Here is a 15087-nt window from a genome sequence, read left to right on the forward strand (position 1 = left end):
TTCATCAATGACCTTGATGAGGGGATGGTGGCCACCCTCAGCAAGTTTGCTGATGATACAAAGTTGGGAGGATTGGCTGACACGCCTGAAGGCTGTGTTGCCATTCAGCAAGACCTGGACAGGCTGCAGAGCTGGGCAAAGAAAAACCGGATGAGGTTTAACAAAAGCAAGTGTAGAGTCTTGCATCTGGGGAGGAATAATTCCATGCACCAGTACAGGTTGGGGGATGACCTGCTGGAGGGGAGCTCTGCACAGAGGGACCTGGGTGTCCTGGTGGATGACAGGTCGGCCATGAGCCAGCAGTTGCCCTTGTGGCCAAGAGAGCCAATGGCATCCTGGGGTGCATTAAAAAGAGCGTGGCCAGCAGGTCGAGGGAGGTGATCCTCCCCCTCTGCTCTGCCCTGGTGAGGCCTCATCTGGAGCACTGCGTCCAGTTCTGGGCTCCCCAGTACAAAAAAGACAGGGATCTCTTGGAAAGAGTCCAGCGGAGGGCCACAAAGATGGTGAGGGGCCTGGAGCATCTCTGCTATGAAGAAGCTGAGTGAACTGGGTCTGTTCAGCCTTGAGAAAAGAAGACTGAGAGGGGACTTGATCCAGGTCTATAAGTATCTAAGGTGTGGGGGGCAGAATGGCGAGGCCGGACTGTTTTCAGTGGTGAGTGGAGACAGGACAAGGGGAAACAGCTGGAAACTGCAGCATAGGAAGTTCCACACCAATGTGCACAAGAACTTCTGTACAGTGAGGTGACGGAGCACTGGAACAGGCTGCCCAGGGAGGTGGTGGAGTCTCCTGCTCTGGAGATGTTCAAGACCTGCCTGGATGCCGACCTGTGCGACCTGCTGTAGGGAACCTGCTTTGGCAGGGGGTTGGACTCCATGATCTCTGGAGGTCCCTTCCAACCCCTACAGTTCTGTGATTCTGTGATTACTTAGCCCTGTTGCTTGCTTAGAGGTAACCAGCCTCTTCTGCCTGTCTTCTCTTTGTTCTGCAATGCATTCGTCCCCATCCATCCACAACCCTTCCTTCTTCACCTCTCTCCTCCATGCCTCTCATTTCTTTTTCCCCGTTGGCCTTGGGTTTGCTACCTCACAACCACAGATGTGGCAGCACGCTCCTTCTAGATTTTTTTGTAAAAGCTTTAATTACTGGGAACATCCACTGCAGTCCAAGACCAACTCAGTCCCGTCACCAAACCACATCCCATATTTCCATGTCTACATGCTCTTAAGTACCTCCAGAGATGGGGATTGTGTGGAAAAAAAATCAACACAGCTTTTGGGGAGTAAAATCTCAAGAACTGAGGTATGAGCTGGACGTCCTGGAGTCCCTGAAGAAACTCGAGGTCAGGGGATAGGGCTGTGAGGGAGCTGTGGGTGTCCCTGTTCACTGCAGGGAAGTTGGACTGATAGCCTTTAAGGGTCCCTTCCAACTCAACTGATTCTGTAATTGTATGATTCTATTCCACATCCGTGTTCTTAAACAATGGAAGAGTAGCAAAGACAACAGAATGGGCAGAAACCTCCAATAAATGAATAAATAAAAGCCTCACAGCAAGGAACCTCCACAGTTTGGGTTCTTCTTGACACTGTGTGGGTGACAGGGACATCAGTGCTGCCACCATTGCGCGGGCTCAAACCAACCCCAAAGCACAGCAGGATGGAAACAGCATCAGAAGACTCCAACCAACAGGAAACCCAGTGCTGACAGCTGGAAAATGTCAGGAAACCATCCTGCAGTGAGATGTCCAATATCACTGCTCAGGTGCTGGAGTTGCCTCCAGCCTGGTCTCCGTGTTCTCCTTGCTGTTGCTGTGGTACTTTGAGACACATTTTGTTGGTTACTTCCTTATCCACTATTCCAAAATGTCTTTTGCACCAAAAATATGGGTGTTACTGATTTAAAACACTCTTCAGAGAAAACCTATGCATCTCCCAGCCCACACCTCCTCCATGCTCTGCCCTTGCATCAAACTTGCATTTCCCTACAGCCCATGCAGGACCAAAAGCTGCTTGTTTCTGCTGCCAGGCTAAGACTCGGGTTTCCAAAGGGAACCAAACCAGCCATTTAGCTGGTCAATTACAGCAATTAGCTGCCTCACAGGCCTGTGCACAGCCCTCGAGCACGTCTGGGCAATGTACATTAGCAGGGAGCGAAAAGCAGAAGCTTTGATGGGGCTGCTCCAGGTGACAGGAGCTTCGTTAGCCCAGCAATGAAAACGAAGTGAGTTTGGCTTTATAATTGAGTTTCTACCCTTGAGCTCAGAGCTCAGAGTCGTAGGGAATTAAATGTGTCTGTAACAGCCACGGCCAAGAGCAGCCCTCGCTGTCATTTATTACCAGATTTTAACTCCATTTGGGAGCTGGTAATTGCAGATTCCTTTTTTTCCTTTTATACTCTGCAGAACCTTAATGGCTTTGGCAATTAATGTAACCAGATTATCAATAATGGAAAGCGCATTTAGGGACGTTCAGTAGCATGAAAAAAAAATAAAAGGGTTAGCAGAGCTACTTGTTTTTTGCTGCCTGGAAAAGCAGGAGTCTGCTCTTTCTGGGGCCCCAGCCTGCAGAAATGGGGTCTCCACAAAGCACTTTTCTATGCTGTTTTTCTTTGCCAAGTTGCCTCCGAGTTCAGGAGAAGGTTTTAGGCATCTTCAGGATATTCAGGGGGAGTTTTGTTCCAGCTCCAGGCACTGCTTCCATAATCAGGAACAATTTCTATGCTGTCTTTAGGCTTTAAAATCCCTGTCCCACTGTAAGGAGGCGGCAAACTGAGCTCAAATTTAGAAAATAAAAATAAGGTAAAAAGGCAAAAATCAGGTGGAGGCAAAGCAGGGTCCTGCCTTCCACTAGAGAACTTCCATTTGACTTTGAATGTGTGTTTACATCAACATAATTTTTGAAGCAAAAAGCCAACAAGCTGCTGAAAAACTATGTTCTGTTTTGCTTCCTGTAAACAGCAGCTTAAAAACCCACTCTTGGGAATGCAACAGTGTGCTGAGTTCATCCCCCAAATCCCTATGGTTTTGCAAATACTGTTTGTTCTTAGTGATGTAGTAAATACTAAGGGAAAAATAATAATGACAATCCATAGCTGAACACAGGCACTGCCTCATGGCCCTGCTGAACTCCTGGGGCAGGCAGAGTAATGACAGCACTGATGGCATCGGCTTCACTGCCCTACATCTCAGGCCTCTCTGAGGTCACACATGGCTGCTCCTGACCCCATGGCCACGTCCCTGCCTTTCACAGGGGGATGTATGTGTTCCATATGGGTTTCACTGGCTGTTAAGTTCTTTACAGAGAGAGTGGTGAGGTGCTGGAACAGCTGCCCAGAGAGGCTGTGGATGCTCTGTCCATCCCTGGAAGTGTTCAAGGCCAGGTTGGATGGGGCTCTGGGCAGCCTGGTCTAGTGTTAAATGGGGAGGATGGTGTCCCTGCATGTGGCAGGGGGTTTGGAGATTCACAATCCTTGAGGTCCCTTTCAACCATGGCCATTCTGTGATTCAGGGTTTCCAGCACCCAGAACCTGTGCAGCCCCACATTGTGATGCAGCCACTCCAGACACCCCTGCCCACCACGTCCCTCGGGCTGACATCTCTTCTTTGTGTATCAATGCTGCAACCTCTGCGCTGTTTGATTTTGCCCTAAAAAAGCAAAATCCTCCATGTCCCCCCCCCCCCCACTTCTCCATTCAGTGCTGGGCACAGGAAGCAGGATCCCCTCTGTCCCTTTGTTATCAAAGTGAATTTAATGCAAGAAGATGGAGCAGAAGGGCTGAGCTGCAATCAGAAAAGTGCAGAAGGGACGGCACAGAAGAGCACTCGGGATGGAAGGATCCTTATGAGACCACGCCGCCCCTCCTGCAAGCACTGCTGATGGGGGGGAGGGGAGGAGCCCCCGAGTGACGTCACGTCCTGCCTCACCTCCTAGTCCATATAAGGACTTCACTCCATATAAGGAGCAAAAGCTCCGCCTCGTCAAGCGGCGCTCAGGATTGGCTGGCAGTGGGCGCGCGGGGCTCTGGGAGCTGTAGTTCTCAGGCGGGGCGAGGCTGCCAGCCAATAGCGCGTGGGGGGCGGGGCCTGGAGCCGCAGACGCCGGCCGGTGTCGGGAGCCGAGTGCGGAGTGGCGACTTCAGTGCGCGCTGTGCGGTGGGAGCGGGGCGCCGGGTGCGGGGCTGAGGGTCGTTTTCCGGCCTGTCTCTTTCCTATCTTTTTTTCTCGTTCGCCTCCTCCGTGTCGAAGCCGTTCTCGCGGGCGGCCTCGCGGGCTTCGGTGTGTCCCGGGTGTCGGGCAAGGTCAGGGCGGCTCGGGCCGCTGGGTGCTCCCGGCGGCTCGGTTGGCGTTCCCCGGGCATGAGGTGCCCGGTCCCGCGGGAGAAGGGCGGAGCGCAGCTCGGCAGGGCCCTGGGAGCGGTTTGAGCGTTTATTCTAAAGAGCTCTGGGGTGAAATGGGTGTGCAGGAAATGCTGCTCGGCCCGGGCGTGTTGCCTCTTCCGTGGTGTGCTCCGGCAGGTCCCCGGCCTGCCCTTAGCGTAGCTCTGCAGTGCGGTTCCGGGGGAGGCTGGGTTGAGTTTGGTATCGAGCGTGTTGGGGCAGCGCTGGATTGATGCAGGTAGAAATCCTTCCTTAGCTGGCTGTGGTAGCAGGAGTGGCCGCTGATTGTTGAGTGATGCTTACAGTGGGAGGTGAACGAGGAGCGCGGCGTGGTGGTGTGGGATCAACCGGGAAAGTTCTGGTGGTGATCTCCCTAGTTAGGTGTAGGCTCAGCGTGTAGAGCTCTTGTAAATGCTGTGATGTTTGGTTCTATCTGTTTCTTTTTCCTCTCTGGGGAATCACCTGTGCTGCAATGGAAACTGCTTGTGATGCTGCTGTGTCCACCAAGGGCACGCTCCTGCTCTGCTCTCCAGCAGGATGGGCTGCAGCTGTGACAGAGCAGCCACTAAAGGCAGCACTGACCTTCTGTTGCTCTTTCCACCCGTAGCACTTCTGTTGCATTTCCTGGCAGGCGGCAGAAGGGAGGGATGAGCTGAGGGCAGCTACTAAGGAATCTGCTGGTAGGGAGCGAAGCAGTGTGGTGAGCAGTGAGAAGAAATGTGGGCAGAGATTAAAGCTTTCAGCAGCCTCTTGCTGCCCGTGGGCCTGTGGGAGTGCTGGGATCTGTTGTGGGATGAAAGATTAATAGAGCAACAAGTTTCTGCTATCAAACTTTTTCTGAATTGTACACAAGCTTCCCAAGGCTTTGCTTGATTTAAATCATCTGCATGCAACTCCTCAGCTCAGCTTCAGCTCTTGTAGCTTGCACTGAACTAAGCTGACCTTCCGTTCCTGTGGAATACACAAGGGATTTTCTTTTTCTGAAAGTTCCCTTTAACTTATTTATAAAATCTCAAGGGAGACTCCTTGTCTTTGCAGGCACCATGTCATCCGGACATGAACCTGTTTACCCTGAGTATGAGACTGAAACCAGCCAGACGTCGAAGCTGCTACGGAAATTTAAGGAGACGCCATTTGTACCAATTGGTGAGCTTAAGTCTGGGCGTACTTACTTACATAGGCTCTCTGTGCATGGGAAATCAATATGGCAAACACAGTCCCATACAGTGAATAGGTAATTGCTTTGATGGGACTTCCTCTTTGAACTGACTTCCTTGCGCAGGGTTGTTACGTGGTAACAGCAGTGCTGATCGTACCTGCGGAGGTATTTGCTGCTGTGTAAAGAGAGAAATCGATGAGGCCTCTTGTCTTTAGGTTTAGTGGTTCCCCAGTTTGAGGAGACTGGTTGAGTTCTCAGCCTTTGCTGAGGTACTGGAAGAGCTCTGAGGAAAGGTTTGCGTGCCCCCTGGGAACTTTTCTGTGATTGGGAACCGCCTCTAACAGGACACAGAGTTTGATTTCAAGCTGCCTTAAATGGACGGTGTTCAGGTCAGTTGGGGTGAGCTGTTCCACAACAGCTGATTGCTGCTTCTGGTTTCTGTGGTCACAGGACTTTGCTCTGTGGGCTCATTGGAGCAGACTGCATGCTCCATGGGCTGGGTTCCCCTAGGCTGATCGACTCACCCTCAAACTGTGTCAGATTGACTTGCAGGCACTAAAATTCTTAATTTGTATTTTATGAAGCTATTCTGTAAATCATGCACAGAGAAAGGCTGTTAGCTTCTCAGGTGGAACTGGTAATATTCTTGTTCAGGTAGCCAAGCTGTCTGGGCTTTTGGCAGTAAAATACACACAGTCCTTAAAACTTGGCAGCCTTCCTTGAACTATGTAAACAATCATCCTAAATGTGGACTGAAGTGGTGGGGATTGAAAACTGTTGTGCGTGGTGTTCTGTGAGAGCCTTTCTGTATACCAGAAGGAAATGGTATAGCCTGGGCTGTGTGGTTTGTGGGACTAAAATGGAGTGTCCCCGTGACGATACCTTGCTGAACATCTGTCCTGTAGTGTGGGAGAGGAACTTACGATTTGTGTCCAGGTGAAAGAAGGCCAAATGTGACAACACCCAAAATAACATCCTTGGCAGGCAGGTTAGGATGCCTCCACAAACCATTAACACTGAGTGTCCCAGCCAATGCTGAGCTGTTTTCTTGACTGTGAGCTTCCTTCCAAGAAAGCAGGCAGCTCTTGTGCTCTCTGAGAAATACTGAAGAAATTCTGACACCTTGAGAATGATCCCTGAGTTTCTGCTGTTGTGTTTTAACACCACTGGAAATTGTCATTGTCTTCCCTGCTGACTTGTGACTTAAATGAGGTGGAAAGCAGTGGGAAGGACAGGGACTTGCGCTGTGTGCAGAGATCAGACAAAAACATGCTTACTCTCAGGATTTCTTGAGGCAGATCAAAGTCACCAAGATGTGGGAGGCGATCCTTACTCACGTGGATGTTTTCCTCCTTTGCAGGGATGGCCGGCTTTGCCGTGGTGGTGGGCTATGGGCTGTACAAACTGAAGCATCGGGGGAACACAAAGATGTCGCTTCACCTGATTCACATGCGTGTGGCAGCGCAGGGCTTTGTTGTGGGAGCAATAACGTGTGGTACGTACTGAGCAGGGAGCACCATGGGTTGTGGAGACCTTCTTGCACCTCTTTTCCTGCTGGTGGATGTTGTAGTACACGTGTTGAGTATTAAACTCCACTAGCTTTGAGAGTAGAAGTTTTGACTGCTTTTACATGTGGGAAGCTTCTGGAGGTACTGAAATTAGAGGAAAAGATAAAAGACTGCCTGCTGTTAATGTTTTCCCATGTAAATATGTTGCTGTTTCTGAACTTAATGCAATGGAAAGACAGCTTGCATAGACAGTGATCTTATTGCCCAGAATTATCCCTGAATGTACTGAAGGATCTGTACTTCGAGGCCCTATTTAAGTATTTTAGCTGTGTGTGTGTTTTGAATGAGTATGCCACAAAACGCGGCTTGCCTAATCTGCCTTCCCAGAAAGTGCAAAAGCAAAGCTTGACTTTGGCTGCAAAACAGACTAGAGCTGGCTGGGAATCCGTGTACAAGAAGGAAAATTTCTGTGCACGGAAAGTCCTGTAGTGTTTGTTCATCATGACTATTTAAAACAAACAAAAACCAACCAAACAAACCACAAATGACAGAAGAGGAAGGGAAATGCTATTTCTGTTGCTCAGAATTTCAGAGTTCAGATTTTGAACACTTTGTATTCAATCCAGCTTTTTTTTTGTGTGTGTTTTTTTTCTGTCACATAGGTGTGCTGTATTCCATGTTTCAGGAGTACGTGGTAAAGCCCAAGGAGTAATAGAAGGATGACCTGAATCTGTCCCGGTGGTGACCTGTGTACTGCATCTATAGACCTCATATCAAGGGGTTCTTGAGGGGAAAAAATATATCGTTTTAGAGAATTGCCCTTTATTTTTGTATATGGTACTCTGTTCTGAGGCTGGCAGCCTAAATGATTGCATACTAGGCGAATGGGTATGGCAGTCTGGTTCTCTTTGATTGGCCCTATCATACCCTGCTGTTTAGGGGATATAGTAAAGCACTCATAGTCTTCCCCTTGGCTGTTTTACTCAGCCCTACAATTGGTGACTTCTTTTGCTGCCATTGCCCAAAATGACAAAGTCTGAGCTACCTTTGCTAAGCCTCAGCCAGGGTGTAAAGGCGTATCTGTAAGATAGCACTGTATTTTCATGTTATCTTCTGTCCTGTGTATTTGCCAGCCTCCAGCTTTGTAATTTAGAAGCTTCCAGTAGCACTGCTAAAATAGAGAGATCTATAAACATCTATTTTATTTTTTTATTTAAGGCATGAGTTTATTTGGTGTGTTTTCAGCTATTTAAATGTTATATTTATTCATCATTAATGAAGACACAGTCTCCTTATTTTTACCATAGGCTTTCAGACCCTTGGAGTACTGTATTTTGTAACTTTATTTAGTGTTCTTCTGGCTAATATTTAAATTTAACATTTAAAGTATGTCTGGGTTTGGCATTCTAATGCTTTTAAAGCGTCATCTAGCTCTGACTTACACAGTTATATTTTCCCATAGAAATTTTGTAGCACTTGCATCTGAAAAGCCCCTTGGGTGAAGTGTAAAACCTTTGTAAACTGCCAATGTGATTTTATGCAGGAACCCCTCATATTTCTAACAGCAGTCACAAAAATAAATGTTTTTTTGAAGTGTTTTGGTTTAAAAAAAAAAAAAAAAAAAAAAAAGATATTTCTCTGACTAGCTGACATTCCATCGTGCCAATATGATGTCTCACAAATAAGTTGTGCCCTCCCGCTCTGTGATATGTTGCTGTGGGGAGGAATGTGCGATGCAATGTGAATAAACAGCTGAGAGCACTGCGGATAACCAACGTTTGTGTGAGGATTTCCTGGGGAGCGGTGTGCTGAGCCACGGGGCAGCTGGAAAACACCTCCAGGTGCTACAGGGCAGGCGGAGATTGCTCCGCTTCGTTTAGCCGTAAACCGCCCTCCTCTTCCCCAGGATGGAGAAACGGTGGCTCCAATATCCGCCTCGGGTTGGCTGGAGGCCGAGGGCGCTAAGATGGCGGCCGCGCTGAGGAGAGCGGCGCTCCGCTGGGTGCGCATGCGCGGCCCCGCGCTTTGCTCCGCCTTCGGCTGGTTGTTGCTATGGGAACGGCGTGGGCCGGAGGCGGAGCCGGGAGCCGGAGGGGCTGGGTACGGCCGTGCCAACGCGGGCTCTGAGGGCTCCGCCGCTGGCCTCGGGGCTGGGGGAGGCCGGGTAGGTAGGTAGGTAGGTAGGTAGGCTCCTGGGGCTCGGAGCGGGTGGGTCGGCAAGAGAGGCTGAGGGAGCAGCGCGGCCTGTGACGGTGCGCAGGGTGAGCTGTGGCACATCCCAGAGCCCCGAGGGGGAACGGTGCACGCAGGTTGTTATTCGTCCCCAGCGAGGCTTGGTGCTGAATAAAGTCCCTCACAATCACGCAGGTGCACTTTGTCCTTCATCAGGCTGCTGGCTGCCTCAGAGTGAGATAGGCCCCGTGCTAATCGCTGTCTGCAGGGTGTGCCTGTGGGAGCTTTAGCCATTGGTTTTGTCAGGCCAAAGGTGCACTTGGCCTTAAACAGAAGGAGGGAGGGCTGGAACACTCTAGAAAACAGATTGCCTTAATCACAGTGAAAAGGGGGGTAGGCATTGAAATGGATAGTGATACTGCTGCTTTAATGTTACCACTCAGCCCTTGGAAAGATGGGGGAAGGTTGTCAGCCTGCTCTTGGTGCCCAAAGGAAGAGTGTGGATAAACAGGGACCGTAGAATCATGGAATGGCTTGGATTGAAAAGGACCACGATGCTCATCCAGTTCCAACCACTGCTGTGTGCAGGTCGCCAACCAGCAGCCCAGGCTGCCCAGAGCCACATCCAGCCTGGCCTTGAATGCCTGCAGGGATGGGGCATCCACAGCCTCCTTGGGCAACCTGTTCCAGTGCCTCACCACCCTCTGGGTGAAGAGACTTTCAGTCTCTGTAACATGGTTGTTACACTGGCTTCATTTCAGCCTCGGCTTGCTCTTCTCTAAAGACGTTTGTTTTAAGTGTATCTGTTTAAAAACAAACAAACAAACAAACATTTAAAAACACTTATTTTAATGTTAGAGTGAAGATAGACCTGAAAATTTCTTTTCAGTTTGAAAGGCATCTGTGGTAAAAGGCCATTAAAGTGAGGTTGTGAGGCTGAAGAGCACAGTGATTGAGAGGAAGAGGTGGTGGCAGGGAGACTGTGCAAAGGTTGGTGTGGAAAAACTACAAACCAGCTATTAGAAGAGGATGTTTTGAATGTGATATTGATCTCTGCTCTCTTTTGCTCTTCATTTTCTTCCTGTGATGCTTTTAGTAAGCAATGGAATCAGCCATAAGTGGGAATGAACATTTTAAAAGCCAGTTTAAAGCTCTTCAGGTACAACAGCAGAGAAGACTACAGAATCTAATGGAGAGGAAGAAGGAAAAGCAGAACAGTCAGAAGGCTAACAATGGCAATGGAAAGGAGACTTTCAACATCCTGACTGACCTAAACTTGTTTGAAACAGAACAACCTGTAACTGAAGATGACAGCAAAAGGTAAAAGTGTAGCAGCACTGCTTCTTCAGGAGATCACCTAAAGTGTGTTTAGCATATAATCTTATGAAAGTCACAGTAGAAGAGCACTTTGTCTTCAGTGTCCATTATCCTGAGAAGACCCTCACTGTGTCTGATATGTTTTGCACTGTGATATGTTCTTTATTTTTTAGTATTTCACAAGTAGAGAGCTGCAGCACAGAGGGGTTAAGGAACCAGCTAGGTACTACCTGACCATCAGGGTGACTGAACTGCTGGTTAGTTCCTGCCTAGCTTTGTAAATAAGTTCTCTACATGACTAATTTCCAGAAACCAATATGTGCAAAGCATCACGCAGCTAGTGGGTATAAACCAAAGGCCTGCAGCCCAGGGAAGTGTTCCTCCACGTATTCTTCACGTATGACATGATTTAGTAGGTCAAAAGACAGCCACAGGAGATGAAGTATATGTCTAGGAGTCTTGTAGATAAGGTTGCCTCATGGGTGAGATACTTGACAGGGATATACAAGGTAGGATTTTAAATCATAGTGGGTCAGAGGTTTGGGTCTTATCTCACTCACTGAGGGAGTATCTGGGTTATCAGGATACTAGACATTCTACTGTGAATCTTTCTTTATCTTGCATTTGGAGCTGAGTGCACGATTCAATTTACTGGACCAGATTTGAAACCCCAGCTCAGATCATCCATCTTCCTCCTAGGATGTAGTCAGTGTCTCCTGACACGATTAATTTATTTGAATTTTTATGAACTAGAACAGGTTTGGAGTTGGACAGATCCCAAGGACGTTACTACAGTGTTGGCTCTTCTGTGATTGTCCCCTTTTTAAGTGGTGAAGACAGCTTAAAGAATTCCTGCTTCTGCTCACCACTTGCAGCTCTACTGATACAGCTGTTTTCAGGGCTGTGCTGGAAATGAATTCAGTTTCTGGGGCAAGGGTATTTTTATTTCAGTGATCTAGATTATAGCCTTAGCCACACAAACTGTTTTATTGCTGCCATGATAGGGAGGTGGGCTGTGGAACGTTGGTGGGTAGAAGGAGCTGCCAGCTCCTTCCTGGAAAGTCACACAGGTATGTACCTTTGAGACAATTTTACCTCCCATAGTCTATAGTGGGGAAAGACACCTCTAGCAAGGCTTATCAGGCCACTAACCAAGCTTTATTGCGCCCTAAATGCTGTTCTTCCTTCCATGTTACCCTGGGCAGCTTGTTTCTGAAGATTGCTTCACACCCAATTATGTATGCTGCAGCAGAACCTGGGAATGAACCAGTGAAGTTTTCAGGTGCTTCTGGGAATATGGTGTTCATGCTGGGAGAGAAACCTGTGTGGAAGCAGGGAGCTGAGCTTTCAGAAAGAAACTGAAGCTCTCCTCCTTGCTTTCCACGCAAAGATGGAAGTCTTCACACATGGGTTCTTCTCCAAGGCAGTCTGGTTTCCCAGTGTAAGCTTCTAATCTGTTCTCTTAACAACTGTCCCCTTCAACATTTTTTTTTTAATGATAGTATGTAAAGTACACTGTGGAGATTTGATTTATTTTTGCAGAGGGAGACTGATTCCCACATTTCAGCTGTGAATTTGATCAGGGAAAAGGAATCTGAGGAGTTGCTGTGACATACTGGTGGAGTGAGGTGCAGAGTACAGGAGAGTCCCAGCAATGCTGGCAATGCTTCTCTGACATTTGCACCTCAGCAATTTAGGTCTGAGCAATTCAAGAGCTGATACCTAGCTCTTCTTTTCTTTTTTTTCAGTAGCATTGACCATTAAAAGCCCTCATTTGACATCCCAAGTGTAGCAGACTACAGATTTCTCTGGATTGTCCTTTGTCCGTGTATGTCTACATTTGGCAGAAGAGCAGTTATCAAATCCAGGCAGGGTTTGCTTCTGGAAAGAATTCATTCTTGTGTACGGATACTGTGTTGCTGTATTCCCATGACAACGCATTAGAAAGCTGTTCCCAAGTAGGAGGACTCCTCCATATGGTCTGCAGTGGCAGTGATTTCTGTATGTCCATGTTGTTTACAGCAGCACTTCATCCTCTCAGCTGTCATTCTTCCTGTGGGCCTCAGGAGTTCATTTTTCCTTCCTTCCGTTCTTCCTTCCAGTTTTTATTCAGGCATGTGTCTAGCTGACGTTTCTGTCTGTTTTTCTGTGGCTTTATCTGTTTTGGTGCCTTTAAGATTAAGTGATTTTCCCCATCAAATGGAGAATCTGTAACAGGGTTGGGAAAGATACCTGAATATCTGTTATAGATGCTCACAAGCTTTACCTGGCGTTGTTTCTTTGAACTATGGTAAAACAAGTGAACTTTCTGCAGCTTTTTTCTTTTGCCTGTTTTTCCATTGCTGAACCACTTGGGTGGGAACCTCCTTTGTAATGCATAGAGTCACTCTGTGATGGGGTGGGAAGAAGTCTCTCAAATGAGACTCCAGCTCTGGTGCAGTTGGGATTTCCGGCCATTTTACCAGAAGTGCTGTTTGTTAAGGTTCTGAAGCCAGCTCTGAGGAAGAGATCTCTGACCAGGTGTGCTGGGAGCTCAGAACCTTCTTTACATGTTAATTTCGTAACAGTTGAAAATGTTTTTGTCCATGTATCCCTCACTCAGCACAGTTTTGTTGCTAACTTCTGTGTGTAGTACGTGTGGGAATAACTTCGTTTTGTCTTTTCTCTGCTCAGATTGCCTCTTGCTTTCTTCTGCTTTGTAAACAACTGACTTTGATCTCCCTTTGATTTTCAGCTTTGGAGCAGAAGTGCATTGCTTAATTATGGATTGTGAATCATCTTATAAATTGCCTCTGTTGTTTATAACTGTTTTAAGGGGTCATTTATTCTGACATGCACATATAGAGCGTGCATTTATGAGACTGGTTTGAGCAAAAAACTTGCTAAAACTTTTGAGAGAAAGGAGTTAGGTGGCTGTTGAGATAGCTGACATCTGGCTCTGGTTGTGCTTATAGCCACATATTGGCCTTCATCCAAATCTCTGTGATCACCCAAGCTGCCAACTTCCTTTACCAGCTGCAGGCTGGAGCAATCTGCCTGTAGGCTTAAGGCGTGGGACTCTATTCTGGAGTAAGTCACAAAATGCCTATATCCAAGGTCACAGTGCAGGCTGCTTGGTGCCTTGTGCTATCTGGGATGCCCCAAGGTATCAGGGATATCTGCATGGGAAAGGCAGGAGACCTGTGCCTTTCAGCAGCAGCAGCTGGGGGCTGGATGGGCAGCTCAGATGGCACCTGTGTGTGGATAATCAAATTGCATCTCTTCACCAGATAGTGGGCTTGGATGACTCTGGGACATCTTGGATAGATGTCTGTGTTTTCAGGGTCTAATTGAGCCTCCAAGGCCTAACTTCCAGATTTTGCATTTGGTGGAATTGTCATGAAAGGACAGCAAAGAGATTAAAGTTCTTCAATCCCTGAATGTCTGAGAGAAATGAAACCCATAAATGTTACTAAATGTAACAGAGAATTGGAGGAGCAAGGCTATTTCCTCTCATTCAGAGGGCTTTTTGATATTCTTTTATCCTAAGTGAATTCCACAAAGTAACATGAACAATACAAACTGATGGTAATCCATCCTGGCGAGGTTCCAAGAACATCAAATGAGGACATGGGAAATTGATCTTTTTTTGAATTGCTATGAAGCATTCATTTTTGAAGAAAGAACCTCAGTAGCAGCTTTTGTAATTTGTGCTCTGTTGGCTTCTATTGGCTTTGGTAAGCACAGAAAGTAAAGCCTGAATGTCACAGGTGCTGAATGGCAAGCCCACCTGTTTCCTGTGAAGAACCAGGTAGGTAAGGCTGAATGAGATGAGACTCTTCAGCAGCCTCAGGAGCACTGGAAAAAATAACTGCTCTGTGATGTTTTGCTCCTGGGAACACAAGGAAATGCAGAATTCCTGAAAAAGACATAAGCTCACTGAATAGGTGAAATATCAGATGACCAGCTGGTGTTCAGGATGTTCTGCTTAATTCAGTCAACTCATTCCTGGTTTAGCATACAGTGTTTCACTACTTTATTTCTAGAAGCATCTGTTTGAAACACATTCTAGTGACATCTGCCATTCCTTTTTTTTTTTTTTTTGTCAGATTGCTTGAGGTTGAGAATGAACAACTCCACGATCAGCTTCGAGAGGTCCGGGATGAGAACTGCAGACTGTACAAACTGGTGACAGAGAAAGATTTTGAAATAAAGCAACTGCAGAAAAAAATACAGGAGGATCGATTGGCTTTGTCAGGTAAACACGGTAGCTTTGTGTTCACACTACACTAGTGCCAGTGTTTGCTTGCTGCTGAAGACAGTAAAAGGAGAAAAACAACATAATTGTGAGATAAATAAACCTCCTGGCAGTAAAATATTTATGTGACATCCATTTCACCTGTTCTGTGCTAAAAAGGCATAATGTGCTTGCCTCCATTTCCACTCCTGTAATACAATTCTGCTAAGAAGATCCAAATTCAGCTCTTACGACTGAGAAAGAATTGCAAGGCCTAAGCTGACACTTTGGCATTTGCAGTTATCTAAACATCAGTATCTCTCCCACCTGGGAGTCTCACT

The 15087-nt window shown here is 47.3% G+C and overlaps 2 protein-coding genes across 7 annotated transcripts in view; both read left to right on the forward strand.

Annotated features, from left to right (window-relative positions):
• Positions 1–4054: 4054 nt before the first annotated feature.
• On the forward strand, positions 4055–8816 carry HIGD1A (HIG1 hypoxia inducible domain family member 1A). Of its 6 annotated transcripts, none has more exons than XM_042888567.1 (4): positions 4055–4150; positions 5413–5520; positions 6894–7028; positions 7704–8816. In XM_042888567.1, the coding sequence occupies exons 2-4, from the start codon at positions 5418–5420 to the stop codon at positions 7751–7753; spliced, it is 288 nt and encodes a 95-aa protein (XP_042744501.1). In that variant the 5' UTR covers positions 4055–4150; positions 5413–5417; the 3' UTR covers positions 7754–8816. The 6 variants fall into 6 exon arrangements, with proteins under 6 accessions (XP_042744501.1, XP_042744502.1, XP_042744503.1 ...); XM_042888568.1 differs by having other exon boundaries at positions 4064–4145; XM_042888569.1 differs by having other exon boundaries at positions 4068–4136.
• Positions 8817–9171: 355 nt separating this feature from the next.
• Positions 9172–15087, forward strand: part of CCDC13 (coiled-coil domain containing 13) — a 32204-nt gene continuing 26288 nt past the window's right edge. Inside the window, exons 1-3 of the mRNA XM_042889187.1 lie at positions 9172–9213; positions 10310–10533; positions 14619–14767. Of these exons, the coding sequence (XP_042745121.1) occupies positions 10316–10533; positions 14619–14767 (367 nt within the window). The 5' untranslated portion in view covers positions 9172–9213; positions 10310–10315. The remainder of the gene's footprint in view (positions 9214–10309; positions 10534–14618; positions 14768–15087) is intronic.

This window comes from Lagopus leucura, unplaced genomic scaffold (assembly GCF_019238085.1).
Source record: "Lagopus leucura isolate 7727_CA_CO unplaced genomic scaffold, USGS_WTPT01 Super-Scaffold_100157, whole genome shotgun sequence".
Taxonomy (NCBI): Eukaryota; Metazoa; Chordata; class Aves; order Galliformes; family Phasianidae; genus Lagopus; species Lagopus leucura.